At 41.3% G+C, this 24,730-nt stretch overlaps 2 protein-coding genes across 11 annotated transcripts in view; both read right to left on the bottom strand.

Moving 5' to 3' along the window:
• Positions 1–12: 12 nt before the first annotated feature.
• On the bottom strand, positions 13–9,697 carry LOC116919192 (putative uncharacterized protein DDB_G0290521). 4 transcript variants are annotated; one of them, XM_032925129.2, is made up of 6 exons: positions 9,560–9,697; positions 9,248–9,292; positions 2,943–3,587; positions 2,733–2,865; positions 1,126–1,731; positions 13–906 (listed from the first exon to the last, which is right to left on the bottom strand). In XM_032925129.2, exons 1-6 carry the CDS (start codon positions 9,659–9,661, stop codon positions 824–826), a joined length of 1,614 nt encoding a protein of 537 aa, XP_032781020.2. In that variant the 5' UTR covers positions 9,662–9,697; the 3' UTR covers positions 13–823. The 4 variants fall into 4 exon arrangements, with proteins under 4 accessions (XP_032781020.2, XP_045023715.1, XP_032781010.2 ...); XM_045167780.1 differs by having other exon boundaries at positions 1,126–1,728; XM_032925119.2 differs by having other exon boundaries at positions 9,248–9,597.
• A 1,152-nt stretch (positions 9,698–10,849) lies between these two features.
• The window catches only part of LOC116918312 (ADAMTS-like protein 1), a 32,374-nt gene continuing 18,493 nt past the window's right edge, over positions 10,850–24,730 (bottom strand). For 2 of the 7 annotated variants that reach the window (XM_045167645.1, XM_045167650.1), the window contains 17 exons: positions 24,312–24,510; positions 24,026–24,206; positions 23,187–23,225; positions 22,106–22,294; positions 21,769–22,016; positions 21,032–21,372; positions 20,016–20,395; positions 19,790–19,917; positions 19,610–19,702; positions 19,156–19,484; positions 17,838–18,338; positions 16,172–16,400; positions 15,335–15,658; positions 15,040–15,188; positions 14,059–14,152; positions 13,823–13,876; positions 10,850–12,037 (listed from right to left, as the gene is read on the bottom strand). In XM_045167645.1, the coding sequence (XP_045023580.1) occupies positions 11,811–12,037; positions 13,823–13,876; positions 14,059–14,152; positions 15,040–15,188; positions 15,335–15,658; positions 16,172–16,400; positions 17,838–18,338; positions 19,156–19,484; positions 19,610–19,702; positions 19,790–19,917; positions 20,016–20,395; positions 21,032–21,372; positions 21,769–22,016; positions 22,106–22,294; positions 23,187–23,225; positions 24,026–24,206; positions 24,312–24,510 (3,705 nt within the window). In that variant the 3' untranslated portion in view covers positions 10,850–11,810. Of the gene's footprint in view, positions 12,038–13,822; positions 13,877–14,058; positions 14,153–15,039; positions 15,189–15,334; positions 15,659–16,171; positions 16,419–17,837; positions 18,339–19,155; positions 19,485–19,609; positions 19,703–19,789; positions 19,918–20,015; positions 20,396–21,031; positions 21,373–21,768; positions 22,017–22,105; positions 22,295–23,186; positions 23,226–24,025; positions 24,207–24,311; positions 24,511–24,730 lie in introns of all 7 variants that reach the window. The other 5 variants (XM_045167647.1, XM_045167665.1, XM_045167672.1 and 2 more) reach the window with 5 other exon arrangements.

Raw genomic sequence — 24,730 nt, 5'->3', positions numbered from 1 at the left:
ATAGAGTCAATGTTGTTTGAGGAGGGGTACTCATCTAAAAGAATTTATTACTCGATACCCATATAGATGTTATTGTTATTGTACATGGATTTTTTTATTTGTCTCATAAAAAAAGTAAAGGAGAGATGCAGCCGCATTCGAAATCGCCATTCGAGGGAGAGGCGGGGTTTAACAATTGAATTCTTTTTAACAAAAATTCGAATTTGAATGGCCGATATCCGTCTGCGTATCTGTACAGGGTCTACATCAAGGATCCTTTCTTCGCGGTTGATAGTGGGTGTTACCTCTTTTCTTTTCCTGTTTTCAAGTATCCAACTCGACATGAATGTTTTTTCTTATTCATCTCCATTGAAATGGCCCACAGTTCTTTTTTTTTTAAAGACAAACCGGGAAGGGAACAAAAGCATAAAATTTTTTAGGACTTGGAACAAAAAAAAAATGATTTTCACTGCAGACACTGGGGAAAAGATGAAATTTTGCTTTGGGTTATGCAAACAAGTCAATTATCATTTTTAAAAATTATCAGGATCTGATACATTCTTTTAAAATGATTGGATAAGTAAAAGAAACAGTTTTATGTTTGGTGTCTCGTGACATACGTAAAAGGACGTTACAGCGAGTTAGAGTAAATAAGGAGGTTAAAAATCGAATAACATAATAAAAAAGAGTCAGGGAGAATTTGATTGAGACTCGGGGTTGTCTTTGCTTTAAAATTAAAATTAAAATAAATTCCGGGGAGACAAACGGGAGGGCTTTTTTTAATAATATCTAGAAAATATTTGTATTGCACGATGTTTGGTAGATTTGCTTGATGACATTCGATTTAAGCCAGCAATCTGGCGACGACGACAGACAGGATCAGTGCCATCATTGAGGCCACCATCGTCGATCCACTTGCAGAAGGATCTAATAATAAAAAATAAAAAAACAATTTAAAATGTTTGTAAAGAGAAACACGTAAAAAAATTGCAAAACAGGCAACATGCATCTTGTTTCCATGCGATTAATCTCAACTAATCACTGAAATATTTTTTAAAAAGCTACTCGTAAATACCGACTTGCTACGAAACAGACTATTTTTCTTTTACGATTTGAGCTCGTGCAATCGTGCAAGAGCTGCCTAACCTTCCGTCGTTTCATCGTCATCATCGTCATCGTCATCATCGTCGTCATTGTGATGCGTCATGGAAGTTGGATGAGGGCTAGATGATCCATGATCGTCATCATCGTCTTCCATTTCGTACGTGGTGTCCTCCACCACCCCAACAGCATCAACTTGTTTGTGGTGGTGATGTTCATCTTCATCATCGTCGTCTTCCTCGTCTTCATCGTCGTCATCTTTCACATCATCAGCCGTGTTTTGCTCAGCCATGTGACCACCGCTCTTGTGGTGATCGTCTTTTTCGATCTTGACGTGTTTGACCGACTTGTTGGCAGCCGCCGTATCGAGCTGATGATTGGCTTCATCCTCATCGTCTTCATCATCATCGTCGTCGTCTTCAACAGCAGAGTCCACGGCTGGCCCGTCTCCCATCATCTCATTCCAGTCGGCCTGATCTTGAGCCATCGCCTGATCTTGCTGATACGCATAGCCGGCCAATCCCACCAGTCCCACAATTTGGCTTCTCTCTTCTTCTTCTTCGTTGCTGTCTTCGTTAGACAATTCGTCGATCGAATCGTGCACGAGAGCGTCCTTGGACATGTAGGTCAGCTCCACTAGCTCATCGCCTTCTTTTTTTTTTTTTTTGCCAAGAAGATTTCACGCCAAAGAAAAGCCATTAAAAGAGAGATGTGGAAAAAATAAAAAAGGCCAGTGCTATAAAGCTAGCGTGTAGAAAACACACGCTAACCCCGGCCTTACGGCTGAGGGAAAAAAGAGAGACTTCATCAATCTCTACATTCGTAAAAACTTTCTCTTTTTGAGATTCACTGGTTTAGCGTTTTTGAGAAAATCTTCCAATGGATGACCGACATTAATCGAACCTTTTTTTTTTTCCTTGGGTAATGTGTTTGTTTGTGTTTCCTCTTCTGTCATTTATTCCCACGCAACATCTAGCCGGATGACTGGACGCTTTGATGATGTAATGATAAGTCCACAATGGCGAAACAAAGAGAGAAAAAAAAAAAAGAGGCACCACAACGTGCCCTTCATCCGTAGAACCTGACGGTACGCCTTTTACTCTTCCATATTTCTCTTTTTTGTTTGAAAAAAAAAAAATCTTAGCTTCTCACGAGAGAATTGCGAGACGACGGTGCCAATGACGATATAATCGTGGGAAATCCAAGCAATTTTTTTCGACTGGAGAATAAGCGAATGAAGACGAAGAAAAAAGTGAAAACAAACTCATTGCACGGGCAGTTAACTCTGTGTGTGTGACCCATTTCAAAACGAAAAAAAAAAAAAAACCCGTGTCGTTGGGTGCAGGTTTCGTGCGTGCGAAAAGAGTGTCCGGGAAGGGACGGCCACACCTTCATCGGCCGTTCTAAACGTCCACGTATTATTACTTTTTCTTTATTAGGTGGTCGTTGACGTAACACGCACAAAATATTCCTTTTATTGGCTTATTGTCTTTTCTTTTTAAAGGTCTGCTGCCCTCATTCTTTTGTCTCTCACGCGCACATCAACACACCTTTTTCTTGTTTTTCGGTTATTATTACATTCCCCCTTGCCCTTGAATGCCCGGTTGATTGAAATTTGTTTTGAAAAAAAAACAAAAAAAAGAAATAGCTACCTCGATTTTCAGCTGGTCGAATTGATTGCTGCTGCTGGATACTATTGACATTCGATTCCTCTTCAACGTTGGCCTTGGTTTCCTCAACGGGTTTCAGCACGGAATCCTCATTGCGATTGGGTTTCTGAAGATCCTGTCATAGTCAAATGATATCAGGTGTAAGACGTTGAATATCAAAATTCATGTGTTTGTTTTTCTTGATTTGTTTACCTGCAGATCAGTGACATCAGAATCAACAGGTTCGACAGGTTTCGGTTCGGGTTTAGGCTCAGGTTGTGGTTCGGGTTTAGGTTCAGGTTGTGGTTCTGGCATAGGCTCAGGTTTGGATTCAGGTTCAGGTTCGGGTTCAGGTTGTGGTTCGGGTTGTGGTTCGGGTTGGGGCTCAGGTTGGGGTTCAGGCTGAGGCTCGGGTTGGGACTCGGGTTGGGGCTCGGGTTGGGGCTCGGGTTGGGGCTCAGGTTGGGGCTCCGGTTTGGGCTCCGGTTTAGGCTCGGGCTCAGGTTCAGGTTTAGGCTCAGGTTCGGGTTGAGGTTGTGGCTCTTGATAATCGGGTTGTGCTTGTTCTTTATCGTCTAATGGAACAACGATAGGAGCGGCGTCTGTCGTCGTCGTCGTGGTAGATGTCGTCGTTGTTTTGAGCAACTGTTTCTTGTCTGCCGAAGATGATACGGAAGCCGATGCGGATTGCTGGACAGATGAAGACGAAAATGAAGCCGAAACGGACGAGCTGCTCGACATGGTCTGGCTGTTGGTTTCGCCGGCCGGCATCGATGCAACCAAACCGGCTAAAAAGCAGCAAACCAAGGCGACTATTGCCATTCGCCTACTACTTCTCGATGACGTCATTCTCGTATTCTAACGAAAAACGATGAAACAGAAACAAAAAAAAAACATTTATTTCAATTAAATATGTATTTATGTAGTACGTAACAGACACAAAATCAACATTCCTTAAAAGTGGGAGGTCGCATATTTTCTCCAACATCCCAACGCGATTCGAAAAAAAAAAAAAACAAATTCTTCGAAAGGAAAAAAAAAATAAAAAATAAAAAAAATTCCCTTTCTCTCCATTTCCCGATAGTTTTGAAAAGCTGCCAGAGGAATGAATCAATCCTGGCAGGGGATGCGTCTAGCGCCTTTAGCCGAGAAAGAAAAAGAAGAAAAACGAGGTTTAGTGCCACGGCACAATTCCGATGGAGTCTCGTTCCACATGGACGCAGGCCCACATAACAATCCGCGATGGACTCGACGTTATTATTATCACCTACACTCCAAACCATTTTGTACATTTCTTTCAAGTTTCGTGGCTAGTTAGCGCAAATTCTAGTGTCTGGCTCTTAACAATTTCACTTTGAAACAAATTTATTGCCAATTTTTTTGTTCTTCTTCTCCTGACCAAGGCGGAAAAGAGCTTTTACAAAAATAGAGGGGCTACTTGTTTTATAGCTAAGTTTGCAGCACCAAGACCATTTGCGGTTTTGCCCAGGACACACACAAGAAAGAAAAAAAGGGACGCAATTGCCGCTGATGTTTGGATGAGGTTTAGCCGATCGGAACGCGACGCACAGGGCGCACCAAAAATATATACAGACACCAGTCTATATATGTGTCCGGTCTTTTTTGTGTGTCTAACTATGCTATCGATGGGGCCAGAGCAAGAGTCCGGGAATCCAGGCCAAGCCAGCTAGCTAATTTCCAATCCAGCTGCTGTTGTCATCCGGACGGTGCCAGAAATATACACACAACAACAACGGCAGGAAATGGCAGTCCGGGTCTTTTGGAACACTCCAAAATCAGTCAAATGAAAATACATTTGAAAGATGTGTGAGGTGAATTTTTTTTTTTTCGCTTTAAAAAATTTGAAATTCTTTAAAAAAAGGTAAATTTCATTTTCGTGGTTCCAGTCTGTTTAGCACATTTGGGGCTTAATAATGTAGTCATATCGCCATAGGAAAAAGAAATTGATTTGATTAACACACGAAGACGAACTTGGCGGTAGAATAATAATAAAGCAATGGCCTCTTTTTAATTCGATTTTCTCTTCTTCTTGTCCGCCGTAATAGCGAAATATGTGGGTCACGACCTGCACCGGCGGAAATGAAAATTTTCCTTCTAGAAATGAACGAACATTTTTTGTTTTTTGTTGGTTAAAAAAATTCTTTTAACAGCTTCTTCTTCTTCTTCTTTCGTCTTTCGTTTCAACCGCAAAATGGTGAGCTTCACGACGCATTCTTTTGTGTACGCAAGTAATGACTCAGGTATATGGAAGGAGGTACCATCTGGCGGGACTGACGTATTCCCCCCCCCCAAAAAAAAAAAAATAAATTAGCATCTCAAATACTGTTTTGTGTGTGTTCCGACGACCGCTTGACCTAATCCCGGGGGCCAGCATTGTATATCCACCAGTTACAATGAAGTCTGCATTTCGGCTTCGGCATATATCAACCTGCGCTTGCGTTTGAGTTTCGTCACAACCCTTTTTCCCGCCGATAAATATATCCGTGGAAGAAACACACCTTCGTCGTTTGTACCAGGCACACGTTATAACAGCAAAAACACTTAACCTACTTCCAATTCCTGGCCGGTTCTCTCAGAGCGGAAAAAAAAAGAAAAACCAGCCCGCGAGTGCAAAACACCGATGAAAAAAAAGGAACGAATAAAGATAGGCTATCATTTGTTTGACATGTAAAAGTAGCAGGGAGTTAGCACACAGACATGTACCTGCGATGCAAATTACTTGAATATACACCTGTACCTCAACGACCTGCCCTGGCTTCCACAGTTTGGGTTTAAACCCTAAAATGCTAATATTGTTGCAGCGACTAGAATGTTCATTCCGTTCTCTTTCTTGTGATTAGCGTCGGTCTATACAAAGCAAAAAGTCCCGTGATTGCAAAGATGGATCCGCACCCCCTCTCCATTCGTTTGTTTTACTGATTTGTCTGTAGGCATACGACCACCTTTAATGTTATCATTTCAAAAATATAATTGTGTTTTCTCTCGGGTGCCGACACAAAAACAAGAATGTGGAACAGATATAGGCAACAGTGTGTAATCAGGGAAGATGATGTGAAACGGGACGGTCAAACACGAAGAGAAATTGACGAGAATCGATTGTCGTCGCCACGGGCTGATGAAAAGCAGCTGGTTGAAATGTAATCAAACATAACTCGTTTGCACATCGGATGACCACACATTTCCAACAGTTTGAAACGTGTTTTTCTTCGCGTTTCGATCGACGCAAAAGGGCAAACACAAATGCCTGAGTTCATCGTTTTTCTTGTTTTTCTTGTTTGGTCAATGAATTAACTGACCAAAGGTAGGGAAATATGAACTGCCAAACTTAAAAAAAATAAATAAATGTAACACAATTTGCGCTAACAAAAAAAACAAAACAAAAGAAGGTGTTTCTTGTTTGTTTTTAAGGGCGAACGGTGGAACGACCTCTAGTTGGCTGGCCCCGCTCGGAGGGATGGAGATGGACTAAACTAGTCATACGAAACAAGTCGTTGCTTTAATTCTTTCTCATTTTATTGCCGTGGTGCAATAAAATATCCCCGCGAAACAAAAGAAAATTGCCCCCCCCCCCTTTTCTTTTTTCTGGTGTTTTACTTCATTCCAACAACATCTTTCCTAATATGGTTGTTTGCTTATTGTTGTTGCAACAAAGAGTATTGGTTCACAGAGGCTTGTTTCTTCACGGATTCACGGGCCCAGTGTGTACAACTTGCATCATCTCTTCCAGTTCCATGTCTGACTCATCCATTGTCGTGACAAAACTTTACCTGAAATGTTTTCCTTTCCCTCAATAAAAAAACGACTCGTTTAAAACACGTTGCAGCCGGAACTCGTCTATGCTCTTATGTCATAATTCCCCACCCCCCATCCCAACATCATTACCTTTATATATCTTACAGAATTTTTCTTTTAACGTGTGTGTCGGCAAGACCTTCCTGATGACAGGGATTTCTTTTTTACCTCCTACACCCAACCTAATACTACCCACACGATAAAAAAAAAAACAGCTAAAAAGCGGGATAGAAGAAGAGTATAAGAAAAATAAAAAAAAAGCCTTGCGGGCACGACTGCAAAAGTCACGTTACAAAAGAAAAGATTATAACCTCCCGGCTTCTCGTGCCTCCTTTCTTATGTGAGTAGCTGCTGTTCTCCCTCCCCCCGCCGCAGTCGAAAGCTGCTGGCAGTTTTTTTTTTTTTTATTTTTTTTGGCTTGGAATGCTCTTGTATGCATATAATACGAGATGGTGGAAAGATTATTATAACCTTGGGGACTTCTTCTTTTATCCGATGAAACTCTTTTCAAACTACTGGAGAAAGAACTTGTTGAACCTCACCGGCGCGAGAGTCGCCCCAGGCCAAACAAAACACGTATGCGCTTTTGAATTTTATTTCTTTAAATTCCTTTTTAGAAAGAAAAGAAGCAAACTCGTGTTCTTATTTGGCTTTGGTTCAAAAAAAAAAAAAAATAGGGAGGAGAAAAAGGACAATAACCAACGGTGCCCAGTAGACGAAGAAGCTCAGGAGAAAGAGAAAAGATAGACGAATCCTCTCCGTTGGTACCAGTCGGTACCCGACTGCAGCCCAACATAATGGCGGTTACGACATGTTGCGGCCATACGGTCGCTCGATATGGCCCCAGGTAAACGTAGATTTTGAGTGTTTCTTAAGAAATAGTCGAATGATGACGACGCATCCTTTACGCCACTTGACAAGGTTTTCTTCTTCTTTCAACAATCAATGTGGGGTAAAAGAGAGAAACATCTGAATAAAGGATGCATGGCCAAATATGGTAACGACATCAAATAAAGAAGGTGGGCGCGCAGGCAAAAACAGCTGGACCTTAAATGTGGAAAAGAAAATTTCAGTTTCATTCGTCGCTGGAGGAAAACCTTGAATTTCGAATGATGTCTGAAATCTTGTGTTCCGAGAGAGATGTGCTTTAAACTTCGCCTACACTCACTGGTGACGTGTACAAACGATCACGCAAAGGGCCACGAACGAGCACAAGGCTAAAGAAGAGGCTAAAAAGAAACAGTTGGCAAACGATGGCAGACGAGACGTCCATAGCCCAAAAAAAAAAAAAAACAAAAAAATTAGTCGTTGATGAACTGCTAGTGAAAAGATTCTACAACTGAGGCCAAACCAACATGGAGGTTAAAGCTAAAATTAAACACCGAAAAATCCAGACCTATATGCTGACACACACGCAGAGAGGGATGAACGTGGGGAAATGTTTGAAATTCATATTGTTTCTTTTTCAACGATGTGCGTAATATCATCAACGTTGATTTTATTTAAATTAATTTTTTTTCTTGTTTTTTTTAGAATGTGATCAACTCGATTTTATTCTGGCCGCCGGTGTTGGGAGAGTCTAACTTAGCTGCGAGCTGAAATAGTTATAGACGTCCTGTACAATTGCGCTGGCGGGATTGAAAAGCGAAACGAAAATTGTAGTTATACTATCAAACATAACGAGTAGCAAGAAAACAGCTTTCTAAAAGACAAAAAAAAAAATGATTTTGGTATCACATCCGGATATAAATGAAGAAATCAAACACGAACAACTGCACGATCATTGCCCGTATATCCATCAGGCATTTTTTTTTTTTCAAAAGCAAAAAAAAAAAAGAAAAGAGTAGAGAAATTAAAAATGTTAAAAAAGTAAAAGAAATTGTTTTTTCGCTTCGTCGCAATGATTTTTCCGGCTGGTCGTTTCCACTCAATTGTAAACAACTCTTCCGCCCACATTCCCGTCACTTAAGCTTAGGCGATTACATTCACATTTTTTGTTTTGCTGTCCGTTCACATTTAGCACAGGATCAAAACGGGTGAAGACAAATGATTGAATCAAACTCTTAATTTTTCTAATCAATACGCGAGAACTGGCGTCTCTGTGGCTTGTGTTTGTATAGCCGACTTGATTAGCAAAAGGAAAAAAAAAAGACGCGAGAAAGCGCACGAATGGCAATGACGACATACCAACTTTCGATTTCTAATGTTTTCTATAGGACGTTGTGTACGTACAAAGTTAGACCGTAGACACAAACCATTTCGAAATGGCCATCTCACGGTAGCATCGCTGCATTGCCTATGGTGATCTACCTGGCCCCTCTTTTTTCTTCTTCGTTCCATTCTTTCCACATAGAATGGGGTGAGGTACGAGTCTATTACATTATTCAACTTTTAGTCAGGTTGGTGGGCTACGTCTCCTTTTTTAATTCTCTTCTTTCCTTTACAGGTGGGGAGGCAGTTTTGACTATCTTTTCTCTTGTAAAACTTTCGAACTCTCCCCTTCAACATTCCACGTCGTGTTTCTTCTCCTTTTTTTTTTACAGAGTAGGGGGGGAGGGGTTAGTTTTTAATGTTATTCAAAGTTCTATTGTTTTTTTTTTCTCTTTGTGTCCCTAACGGCGAGAATGGTTTCACATTCAACTGATATATTTTCTCATTTCAAGAGGGGCAACTTTCAGAATAATGATCATCGAATTGATTCTCACCTGTTTCATTGTAGAAGGCGGCCCCCGAAAAGTGTAGTCTTCAAACTGAGGAAATGAAAAACAAAAAAAATTCCCAACACAAACAAGAGCACGATCAGAATTTTGCGTTTCACTTGGACGATATTATTTCACGGGCAACACTTGTTCAAAAAAACAAACAGGAAGAAGATAAAAATGAACGAATAATTTCGAGATTATAGGGGACCAGTTGAAGGCACTTTGAATTTAAAAAAAAAAACGAAGAGGGGAGAAAGGGAGGGGCGACGTGAATCGGTGCGGGAGAGAATGGCGGAGACAGAGAGAGGAACACACCTGGCACGTCGGAGCAACTGGTTGATAATGGACACGAAACGCTGCGGGTTTTGTGGCCCTTTCCTTTCTTGCCTTTCCTCCAGCAATAGACAAGCGCAACATGGAAGAAACAAAAAAAAAAGTGTGGAGGAGAATGGCGTTCTTCGCCACGAGCGTATCTGTTTCGTGAAACACTACGCGTCAAGCGAAAATACAAGACAAATATAGTTTTTTGTTTTTTGTAATTCCACATGTTGATTATGCATGTCTCTCTATCATTGAATGGCCTGCGTAAAGTTGGTCTTGTCGCAAACCAACTGACAGGCTAACGATTTCAATCCATTTTCAAATTGTTGCTAACATGATTTTGAACGCGGGGAAACTGTTCGTCCCGCATGGCCGTTTCATTTCTTCGAAAGGATTGCGCCATTTTTTTTTTAAAGACGCTAATCTTGCTTATCGAATCCGCACCCATTTTGCTCCCGATTTTTCTCATTTATTTCGAATTCCGGAAAAAAAAAAATTCATTCTATTATTGTTGTTGCTATTATTGGTGAACTGCGTGATTGGCCTTGTTTCATTCCTTTTAATCGCCCACTGTAAAGACCTTTTACGCATAGCTGTGCGCCAATCGCTTGGGAAAGAAAAATGAAATGCTAAAGAAGAAAGCAACGACAGGGTGAACGTAGAAAACTAAAAAAACTAGAACCTACACAACCGCATCCAAAGTGTAAGAATATAAAGTCGAATTATTGAGACTCCATATAGCGGCGTTTGTTTCTCACGCGTAGTTGACGCGCGGTCTCGGCAATATTATATAGAAGAACAAATTATCCGTGTACACGTGTGTGTGTCTACCTGCGGTCTTTTTCTTTTTATTATTCTTACCATGTAGAAAGGAACGACTGGAATACACGTATGTATATACGCAGAATAGTATGGAATTAAAGAGTTTGATACGCGCACAAGCACAGCTCCAGTCGGGAGAACAAACTGGGTCGTTTGCGCAATGACTAATGAATTACGTTCACGTCGACCCGATGAGAACTCGCGAGAAAAATATTTCGTTTTTTTTTCCTCGTCGAGTTTGGATGATTTGTTTCGTCGTTTTTTTTTTGCGGTTGTCTCTGCTGCCGACGTCAATTATTGGCCGCTCGCCATTTGTCTTGACAATTGCACATATTTTTTTTTGCATTTTCTAGCCGCGTGAGAACCCGATCGACTTGGCCTGAAATAACGAGATCCGCTATGCGTTTTGAACTAGGCACTTGGCTGAATAGACGCATCAATTTGAACAGTTAAATACCAATGTTTCGTAAAAAAGGGGAAAAGGAAATGTATTGATCTTCTTATACAATAGTTTTTTTCTTCTTTAACGGCACATCTCAATCAGCTCAACAGACATACAAATCAGAACTAAAGAAACGGTACAACTAAGAAGAAGAAAAAAAAACGAAGAGGGAATGCAACAAAACAAAAACATGTTGAACATGGTGGAAATAAAAAAAAAAAAAAGATGGGAATGTATAACTTAAAAAGAAATTCGCTACGGATGTCGATGGTCAATGAAAATGTAAAAAGAAATAATGCAGTCACAAGGTAAAAAAAAACAGAAAATAACGGAGAGAGTTTGCCATCTTTTTTACGATGTCAACAATATGGACACCATTTTCTATTCAAAGAGGAAACAAAAGAGATGAATAATATTTGGCTGAGAGGAGAAAGTGCAGCGCAAAAATGCAAATAGCCTCTTCTTTTTTTTTTAATCTTCGTTGAGAGAAACATTGGACGAAGGCTATCCTACAATTTATCTCTTAGTTGAATAGAAGGAGAAGAACAAATGAAATGACGAAGCGAGAAGCGGCTTCTTCTAACAGCATACATCGTATCGTAGAGTCATAATAATAATAAAGAGAAACTGTTATTTATGTACATCCAAAGATGAAGGGAGAAAACAAAAAAAATGGCGCACACATAAGCTTTAAACCTTTTTTTTTCTTTTCGCGGGTCAGTAGGCCAATTCTCTCTCCGAGAGAGGCCGGATGGCACACACAAGAGAGAGTTTTAACATGACACGGAAATAAAACATGGATCATTTTTTTTTAAGCAAATTAAGTCGAGAATTATTATTATTATTTTTTTTTTTCGGTGGGGAGGGTTTGTAAAAATTATTTTAATGACTGGATGAATATTGAAAAAAATAAAATAAAATAAAAATTGCCTTTTTTTTTAAAGGGGGGGGGGGTATTTCAATGATGAGGAACGGATGGAATTAGGAACGGATGTCATCGGTAGATGAGGCGTTAACGTTATCGTTGGGATGTTTAAATTTCTTCTTCTTTTTCTTATTGGATTGGCTCCGGCCAAAAGGTTCGGTATCTTTCAACTGATGATGATGTTGACACGTCTGGCAACAGTGTTGACGATAACGTGGGATGTAGCACAATTCAAGCGTCTGGACTAGGCCACAGTAGCTGGACTGATCCCGGCATTGGCCACCTGCATCCACATCAATAAAAAAGAAAAGAAAAACATTAAAAAATAAAAAAACTAAAAATTGGAAACGAATAAAAGAAAAGAAAACGTGACTGATAAATGAGCAATGGTGTGTGGGAGTGAACTCGCGAGTCAATCAGTCGACCGTGAATCTCAACAACAGATAGTGATGATGGCGGTTGGTGGAGAAGAAATGAAAAAAGAAAAAAAAATGTGATGGATGTTTTTAAATTTTATTTTGATGGATGAAAAAAAAAAAAAAAAAGTGGGTTGAACACGACGGCACGCTCGGCTTAACTTAAGAGGAAGGCAGATGATGCTGATGGAACTCGTATTTCAACTGCTACTATGTTTTTTTTTTGGCTGCATCCCTCGCGTGATCCAACAATTTCAATGAAAAAAATAATATCCCCCCCTCTAAAGTCTCATCATATCAGCCGAGATTTACAGTAAGTCAAATTCTTCGCTGCGGCTAACGCCAGATGTTGATGGCTCGCAGTGAATAAATCAGACCGAGACTTGCAACCGTTTCAATATTTTGATTCCATTTTTTCTTTTTCATATTTGCCCGTTGAATTCTTTTATTATTATTATGATTTAAAAAAAAAAATGGGGTTTTACGGACAATCGCGTTCGAGCTGGGCCTATTTTGATTTCACGCTATTTTATCACGCGGAAAGATCGATAATTCGCCAAATGGGCTAATCAAAACCAACAACTAAAGAAAGAGATTTTTCTTTTTGTTTAACAAAAAAAAACAAAAAACAAACGGCACGATTTTCTTTCCATTAGTTTCCATCACGCGCAATTTGCTTTTTCGCCTTTTCCCTTTTTTGTTGCTGACGTATCAAGCGCATCCATCACGATCACGATGCTAATAACTGAAAGCAAAAATCCTTATTTTAATTTCTTTTTTTTTTTTTTTGAAATTCATACCGAATTTTGTCAAGTTCCATTACTCTTATCTCAACATCTTTTTACAGTAAATTTCCTTAGTGCCTCCAGGACTGGCGCAATTTTATATCCCTCCCCTCTTTCCTTGCCTTCCCGAAAGAAAATTGGTAATCATGACGATGAAAAAGAACCATATCATCTGCCCTCCACGTCACGGATTCTGACGATTAAGCCTCACACGAAGAAGATGATTACGTAAAAGGGCGGCCAAGTGTAAACTTGCCCGTTTCTTATCTGCGTCTCTTGTTATTATCGTTATTAACGATGAAAGAGTTTCGTTTGACGTACGGGAAGCTGTTGGCCACCTTGACAACCAACGCCATCTTACAGCGGGAAATTCAAATCGATTTTGATTTTAGCGTTGCCCTTTATAAAAAAGAAGAAACGAGTTGGCAATCAATCAGGACACGCAACAACGAGGTCGAAGACCACGTCACTGTGATAGGATATTTAATTAGCGGTGAGTTGTGTGGAATACACGAGAATAACTGTACTGCCGCTCATTTGTGTGCCGCTCTCGGGTAGTAAATTTGGAAGCTTCCCGAAAGGGGGGAGACGGCACACGCAAAACACGAACAGCCATACGCAGGATAATGTCTATTAAAAGGTTTAATTAATAGCGCACGCCACTAAAAGAAAATTGAGTTCAATAAGGTCGTCAATGTAAACAACAACAACAACAACCAAAAATGACAACATTAAATCAATAATCAACCGCTACGTTACAAGACTTTTAAAATCATAATAATAATAATAATAAGGAAGAAGCGCAAATTAAATTACTTGACGAACGAAATAAATCATAAAAGAAAAAAAGAAAAATATGATACTTACGTAAAGGGCATGAAGGTCCCCGACAGGGACGCGTTACGGGTAGTCTAGGTAAGTCTACATTTTCAAGTGTTTTGGATTTGTTTTTGAAGAGGGGAGCGGAAGGAAGTTGTTGTTTTGTTTTAAAGGAAAAAGTTAAAAGAAATAAAAAAAAAAATATTTAAAAAGGTTAGGCCAAATCAAATAATTAAGAGAAATGAAAAATGTAAAAGAAAAAAAAAAAAAAAAGGATAAAATACCAGCACAGGCGAGGCCGGCGGGAGAGTCGGTGCCGTGCCAAACGCAGCGCAGCATTCGCGATTGGTGGCCGATCGAGCCACAAGTAGCCGAGCACTAATTACCGCGTTGCAAAACAAAAGGAAACAGGTCCCGCACAGCCACGACACACAACACACAGAGAGATTGTCATTCCAAAATTAAACTATGTTTTATCGAGTAGTCGTACTAATAGTAGTGGAAGCTTACTAATTTGCATTAGAACTTGCCAAACAGGTAAGAAAAGGGCAATTCAAATATGGGTCACGTTTACGTTTTGTCAGTCAATGTATCGGTAAATTTTAATCGAAAGAAAGTGTAAATTCTGGTTTTCACTGCACCGTATTTTTTCCCAGAAGAAATAAGTGAACAGGAAGCAAACAAACAAAAAAACAAACTAGAAATACTAGGGGAGAGAACGGGAATTGTCGTGCTGTTTGTTTCCCAAATTCTTGTAGGTCACCACTTTCACGGTACTGACAGGGGAAATGTAAACGAAACTGTCCGAACAAAAACGAATCCAGTTCATATTTTTTTCTCTCACGTTTTTGTTAACTCTCTCGTGTCCACTCTGTGCAACGTTGATCGATCACCATCTTACATCACATCACAAATATTTTGGCACTGCGAGCAAATGCTTTCCAATGGGTGGGGAGAAAAAGGGCAAGCTCGAGTAAGTATCATAATCAAGCAAGACAGGAGTTTCAGAGCCAGAATAGAAAGACCCAGTAAAAAAAAAATTAATAATAAAGAAACAGAGTAAGAGAGACAGCAGAAAAGGGAATTATCTACTGCTGCGTAACTGATGCACACATGCATAATACATACAGCCACACCTTATCAAACTGTTACGTTGCTCCAAATAATGTAAAAGACGGTAGTGGTAGTCTGTTGGTAGTTTGACTGCTACTCTAAGTAGTTCTTAAAACAAGAAAACAATTCATTCAACAAAGTTCGTGACTCACGTGAGACCAGTCAGAGACTTTCCATGCACCACGGCAGTTCTCGTTGAAACATTCACGCTTCTGCGACGGCTTGTCACGATCGTTGCACAACAGGGGGTCCAGCAAGGTGCCATTGTCCATCACGCAGTCCAGTTGCCTCTTTTGGAGTGCTTTTTAAAGAAACATTATTTTAACATTTGACACATGTAGACGATACAAAACAAAACAAATAAAAGAAGTCAACAAAAAGTTCGACATTAGGTCAACAGATGGCGTGGCTCTCAATCAACATGCAAACGTCTTAGAAACGTCTTACCAGTGTTCCAAGTAAAGCAGCGTGACTGATGACACGGAGTCCAAGAAGCTGCAACCCATCGCGGGCACGTATCCAGGCCACACTTCTGGACAGTGGCCGGCTGTTTGCTTCTAACCGTCAACGCCGGGGTGACCTCTAATCCAGCATCATCAGGATTGGCTAGTCCAGCATCCTCGCAAAGGCTGGCCTCGACCGATTTAGTGACGTTATTCAGACGGGCGATGCACTGGACAGCTCGCACCTGGAATCCACTACCGCCGCATGTCTGCGAACACTTTGACCAGGGCGTCAGTAACCATTCAAACTTCAAAGTGTCCGCTTTCCCTTTAAGAAAATAGAGGAGGAAAAAGAACAAACAAAACAATGGTCATCACATTAGATTTATTTATTACGCAAACACGTACGACTGTAAAAAAAAGACTCGCTTACTAATCACCCGCAAAACTATCCCACAGTTACGCTTTCTCTCTTACTTTGCGCCCAGTCTACTCATTTTCGTCTTCTTTATTTACAAATTCCTTCTCTTTTCTGCGTGTGTCCAATCCGATTCTATTGAGTTGGACGTAACTCCCATAAAAGACACACCTCATTTTTTTAAAGAAAATGAGGTTAACGGCGTTTTTTTTTCTCTTTTTGAATATCAAATTTTCTCAATCCATTTTTTTGTTTTTCTTTCTAAAGGCTCGCCATTCTTTTGGTAATAAAAAGAAAGTGGGCTAACTGGTTAGTGACCCTTCCTCCAATACCACAGCAAAAATAATTCATTTCAATAATAATTATAATAATTTAAAAAAAAGAGGGCCTTGTCACATTATTTTCAGAAATTTTTGTTTTTACCTTTGCCCAAAATAACAGCAGATGCAGACGACGAGCCAGCGCTGACCGGATGGCTGGCGGATTTGTTGGCCCTGGTTTTCTGGTGCTGCTGTCCGTGATGACCGGCCGAAGCGTTCCTCAATTTAGATCGGTTATGTCCGCCATTTTTGCCAGCAGCCGTCCGGCTGGCAGCGTTTTTGCTGTTTTTAGAGGCGGCCGACGACGATGGCTGTCCCACTTCTGGTTGGTGCTGTAAAGGCCAGAGAAGCTGTTCTATTCGTTATGCGAGCAAATAATAGGAAGGTGGGACAACGCAACAAATCAAAGAATCAAAAAAAAAGACAATCATCCCAGGTGAGGGTTTTCAAGGAAGAAAATGAAATTGAAAACAAAACAAAAAAAACCGACGATTTGATGAAAATGGAAAAGAAAAAAAAACAAAAGAAGAAAGAAATGCGGGAAATGCCCAATTTCAAGAAAATTAAGAAAGAAAAATGAAATTTTTGAAAGGGAAGTTTTCATCTAATAAAGAATAAATTAGCTCATGCTCGAACTTAGAAATGTCCGCACACTTAAAGACTTCAAACTTAAAGAGGAAAAAAAAAATAAATAAAAAAAAATTTTTTTGTTCCAGGACAAAAACGTCCAATCAATGCAGACGGAAAATTCGAAATTGTTTTGGAGAAAGACAAAAAAAAACGAAAACCTTGACTCTAAATATATTCTCTTTCAATTCCAGGACTTGATTTTCACTTTCCTTTTTCCAATGGACAGACACACGTCAGCAGTATCATGACACACACGGACACAACACACACACACGCACGCACGCAATTCATTGAACAGTACACACATTCAGCAGCAGCGGTCGAATTATTGAAAAAGAAGGAATGAAACGTACGGGATAAATAGAACTAGATTTTAGTTTTTGTTTGTTGTTGATTGCATTTTCTAAGAAAAAAAAACTGTTTTCCTTCTTCATGCAATCGAAAAAATTGAAACAAAATCATAATTTCAATTCAGCACTAATATATTCATCAATCCATCATGATCGGCATCAATCACCCGCGTTTGAAAAATGTTTTCTATCTTTTTTTCTTTTTTTGTTTTGTTTTGTTGGTGTGTCTGTTTCCGGAGAGAAAGGGACATCATTTATGTCTTTATTTTTTTTTGTTTATCTTTTCCTCGCTTTATGAATAACGTTTAAAGGGAATTTAATTATTATTTTTTTTTTTTAAATTTCAATGTTAATAGATCACCCGAAAAAAGAAACGAATTCTAAAATCAATTAAAATCCCCAAAAGGAGTGGCCCTATCCCCCCACTATAATTTATTTAAAAAAAAAACACATCAATAATTCTTATAAATATAAATATGTAAACAATTTCACCGCAATCCTTATTTTAGCAGGAAAAAAGACAAGAAGGAAAAAAAGGGGAGGGGAACCAGAAAAAAAAAAAAAATATCCCCCCCTCCCACCCTTTAAGTGACTAGCGATATTAATTTGTATGTAATTAGGATATCATAAAATGTAAAACAAAAAAAAACAAACACACGGAGTGAATGGTGATGTCGATCATGCGAGTATCTGAAATCGAGAAGCGGCAGCCACGATGACGACGATGGCGAGCAGACGACGACGGCCAAGAAGAAGACTGGCCTGCCTCCCGCTGGCCCACATTCTCACCTGCACCAATCCAGCCAGAAGCCATTGCAAATAAGGTGGCGGTGAAGGTCGTGAGCTGCTCGATCGAGCCACTTGACTGCCGCCGCCACCGCCACGACCATCGCTCGTCTCCGCCCTGTTCCGATTGTTACCGTTGGGCGGCGGAGGCGCGTACGTCGGAATGCGGTTCGATTGACGGGACTGACCGCCGCCACGCGACCCGCCATCGCTGCGGATCGGATCGATAGAGCCCCACCAGTTACTGGTCGGCCAGAAAGTCGGGATCGGATCGATGCGATCCGGCCAGTTGCTCGCCATCGTCCTTCTCTCCGAACGGGAATCATCTTCCTCCTCGTCAAAGGGAATGTCTTCCTCTTCGTTATCATCGGGGCGTGCAGATGTCGTTGCTGGACTTTCAGTTGTTGTTGTTGTGGTGGTGGTGGTGGTAGGTCGGGTTGGCGGCGCTCGAGTCGTCCGCGCTCGAGTCACGTAAGTGTAATGAGACGTTTGACGATGCCAATCCTTTTTTTTTATGCATTTAGTTCGAATCAAGAATCGTCGCGTGTGTTCCAGTCAAGAGAGAGAGAGCAGCGTCCATTTCAGCGCAAAAATAGAAGCCATCATCCGCGTTAGCTTATTTCATTTGACATCCAACATTCAAAGAAAAAACGAAATTCAAACTGAAATGAAAACAAACACACAACGTGTGTTCACGTGCAAATACGTTATCTCTCTCGTGTCACACACACACACACACGCGGGCGTGCGACAGTTTACCTCCCCCTTCATTCTGCGTGTTTTTTTATTAATCAAACTTCGACTCGTTTGAGTGGGGGGGGGGGGGGGATAGAGAACTTTGTTGCGCAAACATTTCAAAGTTTAGGGTTCATCTCTCTGCTGCGGAGAGGTCTGTCTGTCTCTGTGTGTGTGTTTAAAAGGTCATCCACATTTGGCTGTTAAAAGCCGCCGCACACACACACACTACCCCTCCCCCCTGCCTTATAAAAGTTTTGTGCGTCAATGCAGTAGAATCTACTATGCCGGAACTGGATTATTCAACGGTTGATCCCTTTGCCGCAGAATTGCCACCCCCTTTTCCCTACCTCAAAACAAGATCATTTGTTTGTTTTTTTGTCCAGCCCCACGTTGGAAAGTCCAGTTCCCAAAATGTCATTTTATACCAAAGGCTTTTGAATCAAAGGGACTGACACAAACCCCAGGAAAAGGGCAAAGAAAAAGAGACAAGGTACAAAGGCAGAGAAAGAAATTCAAAAAGAAGACAGAAAAGGGCAGAAAATAAAAGAAAATGTTCAAAGTTTATTTTTTTTTTTATTTTTACCTGGTCCTGATCGGGGAAAAGAGGGCCGGTCGTTCCAGATGTTAACGTCTCGTCTGCATTCGGTTTTGCGGCAACTCTGGCCCCATGATCAAAGCCGCTTTTGTGTCCTTTATTCACGAGGCTGTTGCCTTTCATCTCTTTGACATCCTCCTCCTCTTCTTCTTCCTCCTCTTCTTTGGATCGCTGACCGGCGGGCACAGAGGCCGGCCACGACGTCCCGCCACCGGAAGACGATCGTCTCAGCGATTCGTCCGTCTTGGAATCGGCGCTCGGATGGACGCTGTGCTTGACGTGACTGCCATCGACTTTTGATCGATTTCCATTGGCCCCTAAAAATCGATTGAAAAATAAAAAAAAATGAAATAAGGAAACAAGTCGTTAAAGATAACACACAATCCATTCGTCTTTCAACAGGATGGATCATTTCATCGATGAAAAAAGAATTGCACGTCACCAGGACTCGAAGAGTCCCAATCATTTTCCAGGTTGCTGGACGCCGTTGGAGCCGGTCTGACCGTCACGGTGATGTTGGCAGCGCTTCTTCCGGCTGTCGTGGGTATTAAAAAAAGAAATAAATGAATGAATTATTAAATTCAAAAGAAATTGTTCCATGTTGATGGGATCGTTATTGTACCAATGCAAGAATACACTCCGCTGTCGCTATAGGTGGCGTCCCTGATGCGCAGCATGCCTTTCTTATTCAGCTCGTATTTCTGGCTCTTGACCAACAGAATGTGGTCCTTCATCCAATTGATTTTCGATCTGATGGCGCACGCGCAAGGATCAAGAGGAGCACAGAAAAAGAAATGAGATAATTCAGAGGAACATGTCGCCACGCTGATGGATGTGGTGTCTCTTACTTGTCGTAGTGTTTGACGGGGCATCTGATTTTGATTTGAGTGCCTTTGAAGACGGTGGCTTTGCCGCCTATTTTCAGCGTCACCTTCTTTTTCGATTGGCTTTGCTGTACAAAGTTCTGATTGGTCGACTGGATTTTAGGCAAGTCCGATGCAGGTGGCGGCCTCTCTGGAGCGCTGCCGACAGTTGTTGCCTTCGTTTCTTCCTCTGGCTCTTCCGCAACTCGGCTGCATTGCTTGCCAGTGTTGCACGGCTTCGATTCGGCCGGCCTCGACGTCGGATTGCAATGATTGGCCGTTTTGGTCAACACCTGACCCAGGGCCAGCAATTGCTGGCACGACACTTTGCGCACCTTGAAGCCTCCATCGCACGGCGACGAACACTGTGGTCGAAATCAAAAAAAAAACAAATGCAATCGATTGATTAAGAAACGCGACGACTTTTAATTATTGCGACTCTTCCGATAGACAAGAGGCGCGTATCGATCTCATTTGCATAACATGTGTGATGGAAAAATACTGGGTAATTCAAAGTCATCGACCCAAATGCTTGACATTATGAATCCAGTCAATCAATCCCAGTTGTTTTGTTTTGTATTTTTTGTTTGAAAATTCAACCGGAAGGCTGAGTGGCAATTATTTATGATACGAGGTCATCGTGGCCTTCGATTCCCATTTCCATTTTAAGGTTTTGTTTGGCGCATTGTAACACAAAACGCAGACCGAAAAAATCCCCCCCTTGCCTTCCGGCTTTCATTGTAATCATCAGAAACTTCTCTTTAATGAATGATTGATTAGCAAAGGGGCAAGTTAACAACACGCGATCTGATTAACTCTCCCCTTCCCCCCCACTCTTCCATCTCCCCTTTGCTATTTGATGCCCAAGGAATCGGTTTGGTGCCAGTGGCAACAAACAAACAAACAACGAGCATTGACAGACGAAACGAGACTGGCCGTTATTTGACTTGATTCAAATCATAAAAAATACATAAATAAAATAAAATAAAATAAATAAATACCTGACTCCATTCGCCCGTCTTCCACTCGACCGGGCAGTCGATCATATTGCAAAACTGTTGGGCACGAGGCGGTGGCTGCGGGCAAAGGTCGGCCCCGACGGGCAGCGTATTGCTGCCGCCGCGGGCCACTTCGTGAATGCAGTGCACCTCGCGAGTCTGCACGCCACCGCCGCACGTGCGGCTGCAAGTCGAAAAATCCGACGTGTTCCATCTGGGCGGGCAAGGCACGTCGTTGCACGTCCGCGTGATAGCGTCCGGACGCCGTTCCATGGGGCACAAATGCGGACTGACTCGCTGGCCGTCCTGTTCCCGGACGCATTCAATAATGGATTCCTGGACTCCTAAAATGAAAGGGGATCAATCGAATGAAATGTATCAAATCCTCGGTGGAGGGGTAGGGGTAGGGACGATGGACGACAGCAGAAGGCCATTGAAAATTCAATTGCTGCCAAGATCAAATATAAAAGAAGAAAGAAATGAAAAAAAAAAACAGACGGACGGACGGACAACAACAAAAGTGGAAAGGTCCGCATAGATGCGCATCTACTTGATACCATTACGACTACAAATAGCGGCGGACGGCCAAACTCTGAAAAGGTAAAAACGGGGTGTACGCAGAGCGCAAGTCGGTTATTGATTATTTAAAAGAAAAGAGAGAGAGAGACGGACCAAGAGGACGAACTACGATAGGCAAAAGCTTTGATTTAAAAATCTAATCAAAATCAAAATCAAAATACCTCCGAGACAAGATGCGCTGCATTGCGAAAATCCAGACGATTTCCACGTATGGGCGAGCAGCGGACCCGTCACCGACGCTGGGACTGAATGGGACGGTTTGGTGACCGTGACTGGCCCGCCACTGGCGCCACCGCCGCTCGTCAATTCCATTTTGGTGGCCGCTCGCAGATCCTCCACCGGTTTACGAGTGGCCAGCATCAGCTTGTAATTGGATTGGTCGCTGAACTGGTCAATCCACGGCTCGTATCTTTACGGATGGCCGAAATAATCAAAACGAAAAGGCCCGTCAATCATTTCAAGATAAAAGTTTACGTTTTTCTTTTGTTTTTTTCTTACTTATTGGAGAGGCTGCAAGGTCTCATGAAACAAGGTTCTATTTCGGCCGGTTTAAGTCCAGGGCATTCCTTGTCGGGTAATTTGGCTATCGTTTTCGAGAATTCCAGGAAGATCTTGCAGTTGACTTCGCGCTCGCGCGTACCGTCGCCGCAAGTCACCGAACACGGACTCCAATCACCGGCGATGAAACTGTTTTTGCATGTTGTGGATCGATTTTTTTGTTTTTGTTTGTGCAAAGAGATGATTTTTTTTTTTTTGGAGGGGGGGATAGGTTTAAAAAATGGGGGAGGGCGGGTGATTAAAAAAAGAAATGGGAAAATAAAAAAATGAGGATCGATACATAAAAAGAAAAACAAAATAATAATGTCGACATACAGCAACAACTTTCTACGATGAGTTAATTACACGAGATTAATGTAGATCAATTATGTTTTTGTGTTTTAGTGCCGAGCAATCAAACAAAACAAAAAATTGAAATGTGCGCTGTTGCCAAATGGCTTAGTGAAAAGTGAAAGTGGCCAAAGATTTCATCAATTGTCATGCAATAGTTGAAAATAAAAAAAAGGTACAATTCATTTGTTGTTGTTTTTTTTTTAAACGCTTTCGACTGCAATCAACAACAACGTGATGTGTAAACAATCGCAATCAAGTGCTGTGTGAAAAGAAGTGCTCGATAGATTGTGCGTTTGGGGAAGGGGCATCTAAGACGATCGATTCGTTTGAAAAAAAAAAAAAAAAGAAAATGGCGGGTTAAATGGCAACGTTGCTCGGGTATAGTGCGGCGTGGTCAAAACTATTTTTTTTTTTTTTTTGCCACAAAAATCGACTCGTTTTCCCCGTATATATTCACACAAATATTCGGGTGTGTTTGAGTGAACGGATGCGTCCATGGGAAAGGGATCGAAATTTTTAAATAAATAAAAAAAAAATTACATAACAAGAAAAAAAAAAATCAAACAAAAGACGAAACCTAATTATGCGATTTTCTCTTTTGATTTGAAAAAAAATCGAATCGAAAAGGTGATGTGCATATCAAATGCAAAAAAAAAAATAATAAATGTTTGCCTTTGTTTGTGAATACCTTTTGTAAAACCAGCCGCAAGCGTAATACAACGCCAGACTGCACAAATATCAAACGCAATGATGGAAAATTTTAATTTTCAAATAAATAAGAAATAATAATTTTTAAAATGTGATTTTAAATAGTTGGGAATGTTGTGCATTTTTTTTTTCGGGAAATGGTTTGTTGTTGTTGTTGTTGTCATTTTTGACGTGTGTTTTTTTTTGGGGGGCGGAGGGTCCAATGTTACGAATAACGATGAATAAAGAGAGAGGGCGGAGTAGGATGGACGTAATAAAAAAAAAATAGAGAGAAATCAAAAGAGAAGGAGAGAGAAAAAGATGAGTCTCACTTGCACACAATTGTCGATTAGAATAAAGCAGAAAACACACACAACCGTGTAAAGTAGATCAATCAATCAATCAAACGTCAGAGAATTTATGTTGACATTCGAGCGCCAAAGACAATGAACAACAACACACAGACACGAAAAGAGAGAGAGAGAGAGAGAATAGCAACCCTGTGGGTTATTATTTGAAAAATAAATGAAAAATAATTGTGCGCAGGTGAATGACACGTTCGGTTACCCTCCCCCCCGCCTTATCGGACCACGTTTCTAATCACCAACAACGTCTCAAATCATCTCCACCCCAAACAAAATCTCCTTACACTTGCACGAATTTCTCACGATGGTTCAAAAATCCTTAATTTTTTTCAAATTTGGCGCCCTGAATTTGAATTGAATTATTTCATCTGTTTCGGCGTGGAAACGGAACGGGGTGCGGATCGGCAACAAACGCAAATTGACGGTGTGTGTGTGTCGTGTGTGTGTGTGTGTGTGTCTCGTGTGTTTTACTTACGTAGGATCGGTGGGTACCAAACTGATTTCGCCGACTTGCAGCTTCTCCGACAGCAAGGCCGACGGAACTGAGCCGCTGGAAATCGAGCCGGTCGGTTGCTGAACCAAAACGCCTTTCAGTTCCTTCTCGTCTTCCTCTTGTTCGTCGGCTTCCTCGTCGTCAAACAGGCTGAACGGCGTCACTGTTTCAACACGAAATGTTCACATTTTTCATTGCAAAAATTCCGATCTAATTTGCATTTCCGTTTTCACGAGGCGCTCGCAAAATTGGAAAATGGAAACAATACCTTTTTGCCTGGGCGCTCGATTGGGAGCCGTGATCGTGGTCGGTGGGGCAGCCGTCGACGGGCAGGCCGGCTGAGACGGGCACGCCCGGCTTGTTGGCGGCTGATCTTGTGGCCGGCAGGCGTTGGTCACGTGACCTCGAGCGTCACGACAGACGACAACTCGCGTTTGAACGCCGTCATCGCCGCACGGCGTCGAACACTTGAATAAAATCAAACATTTAAATTCCAAATTACCGCTGATTGAGCCATCGAAATCAATTAAATATCGAATTAAAATGACACATTTTTTTTTTCGAAATATCAATTCATTTGATTGGGTCGGGGGGGTAATTACGATTCTTGAATTTTAATTTGCTACGTCAACTTCTTCCTCCCCCCCGTTCCGTCTATTTAATTCATTCCTCCGTCCGGTTTGATGG

The sequence above is a fragment of the Daphnia magna genome, linkage group LG1, assembly GCF_020631705.1.
Source record: "Daphnia magna isolate NIES linkage group LG1, ASM2063170v1.1, whole genome shotgun sequence".
Lineage (NCBI taxonomy): Eukaryota > Metazoa > Arthropoda > Branchiopoda > Diplostraca > Daphniidae > Daphnia > Daphnia magna.
The sequence above is the reverse complement of the archived record's forward strand: the minus strand, read 5'-3'. Positions and strand labels throughout refer to the sequence as shown.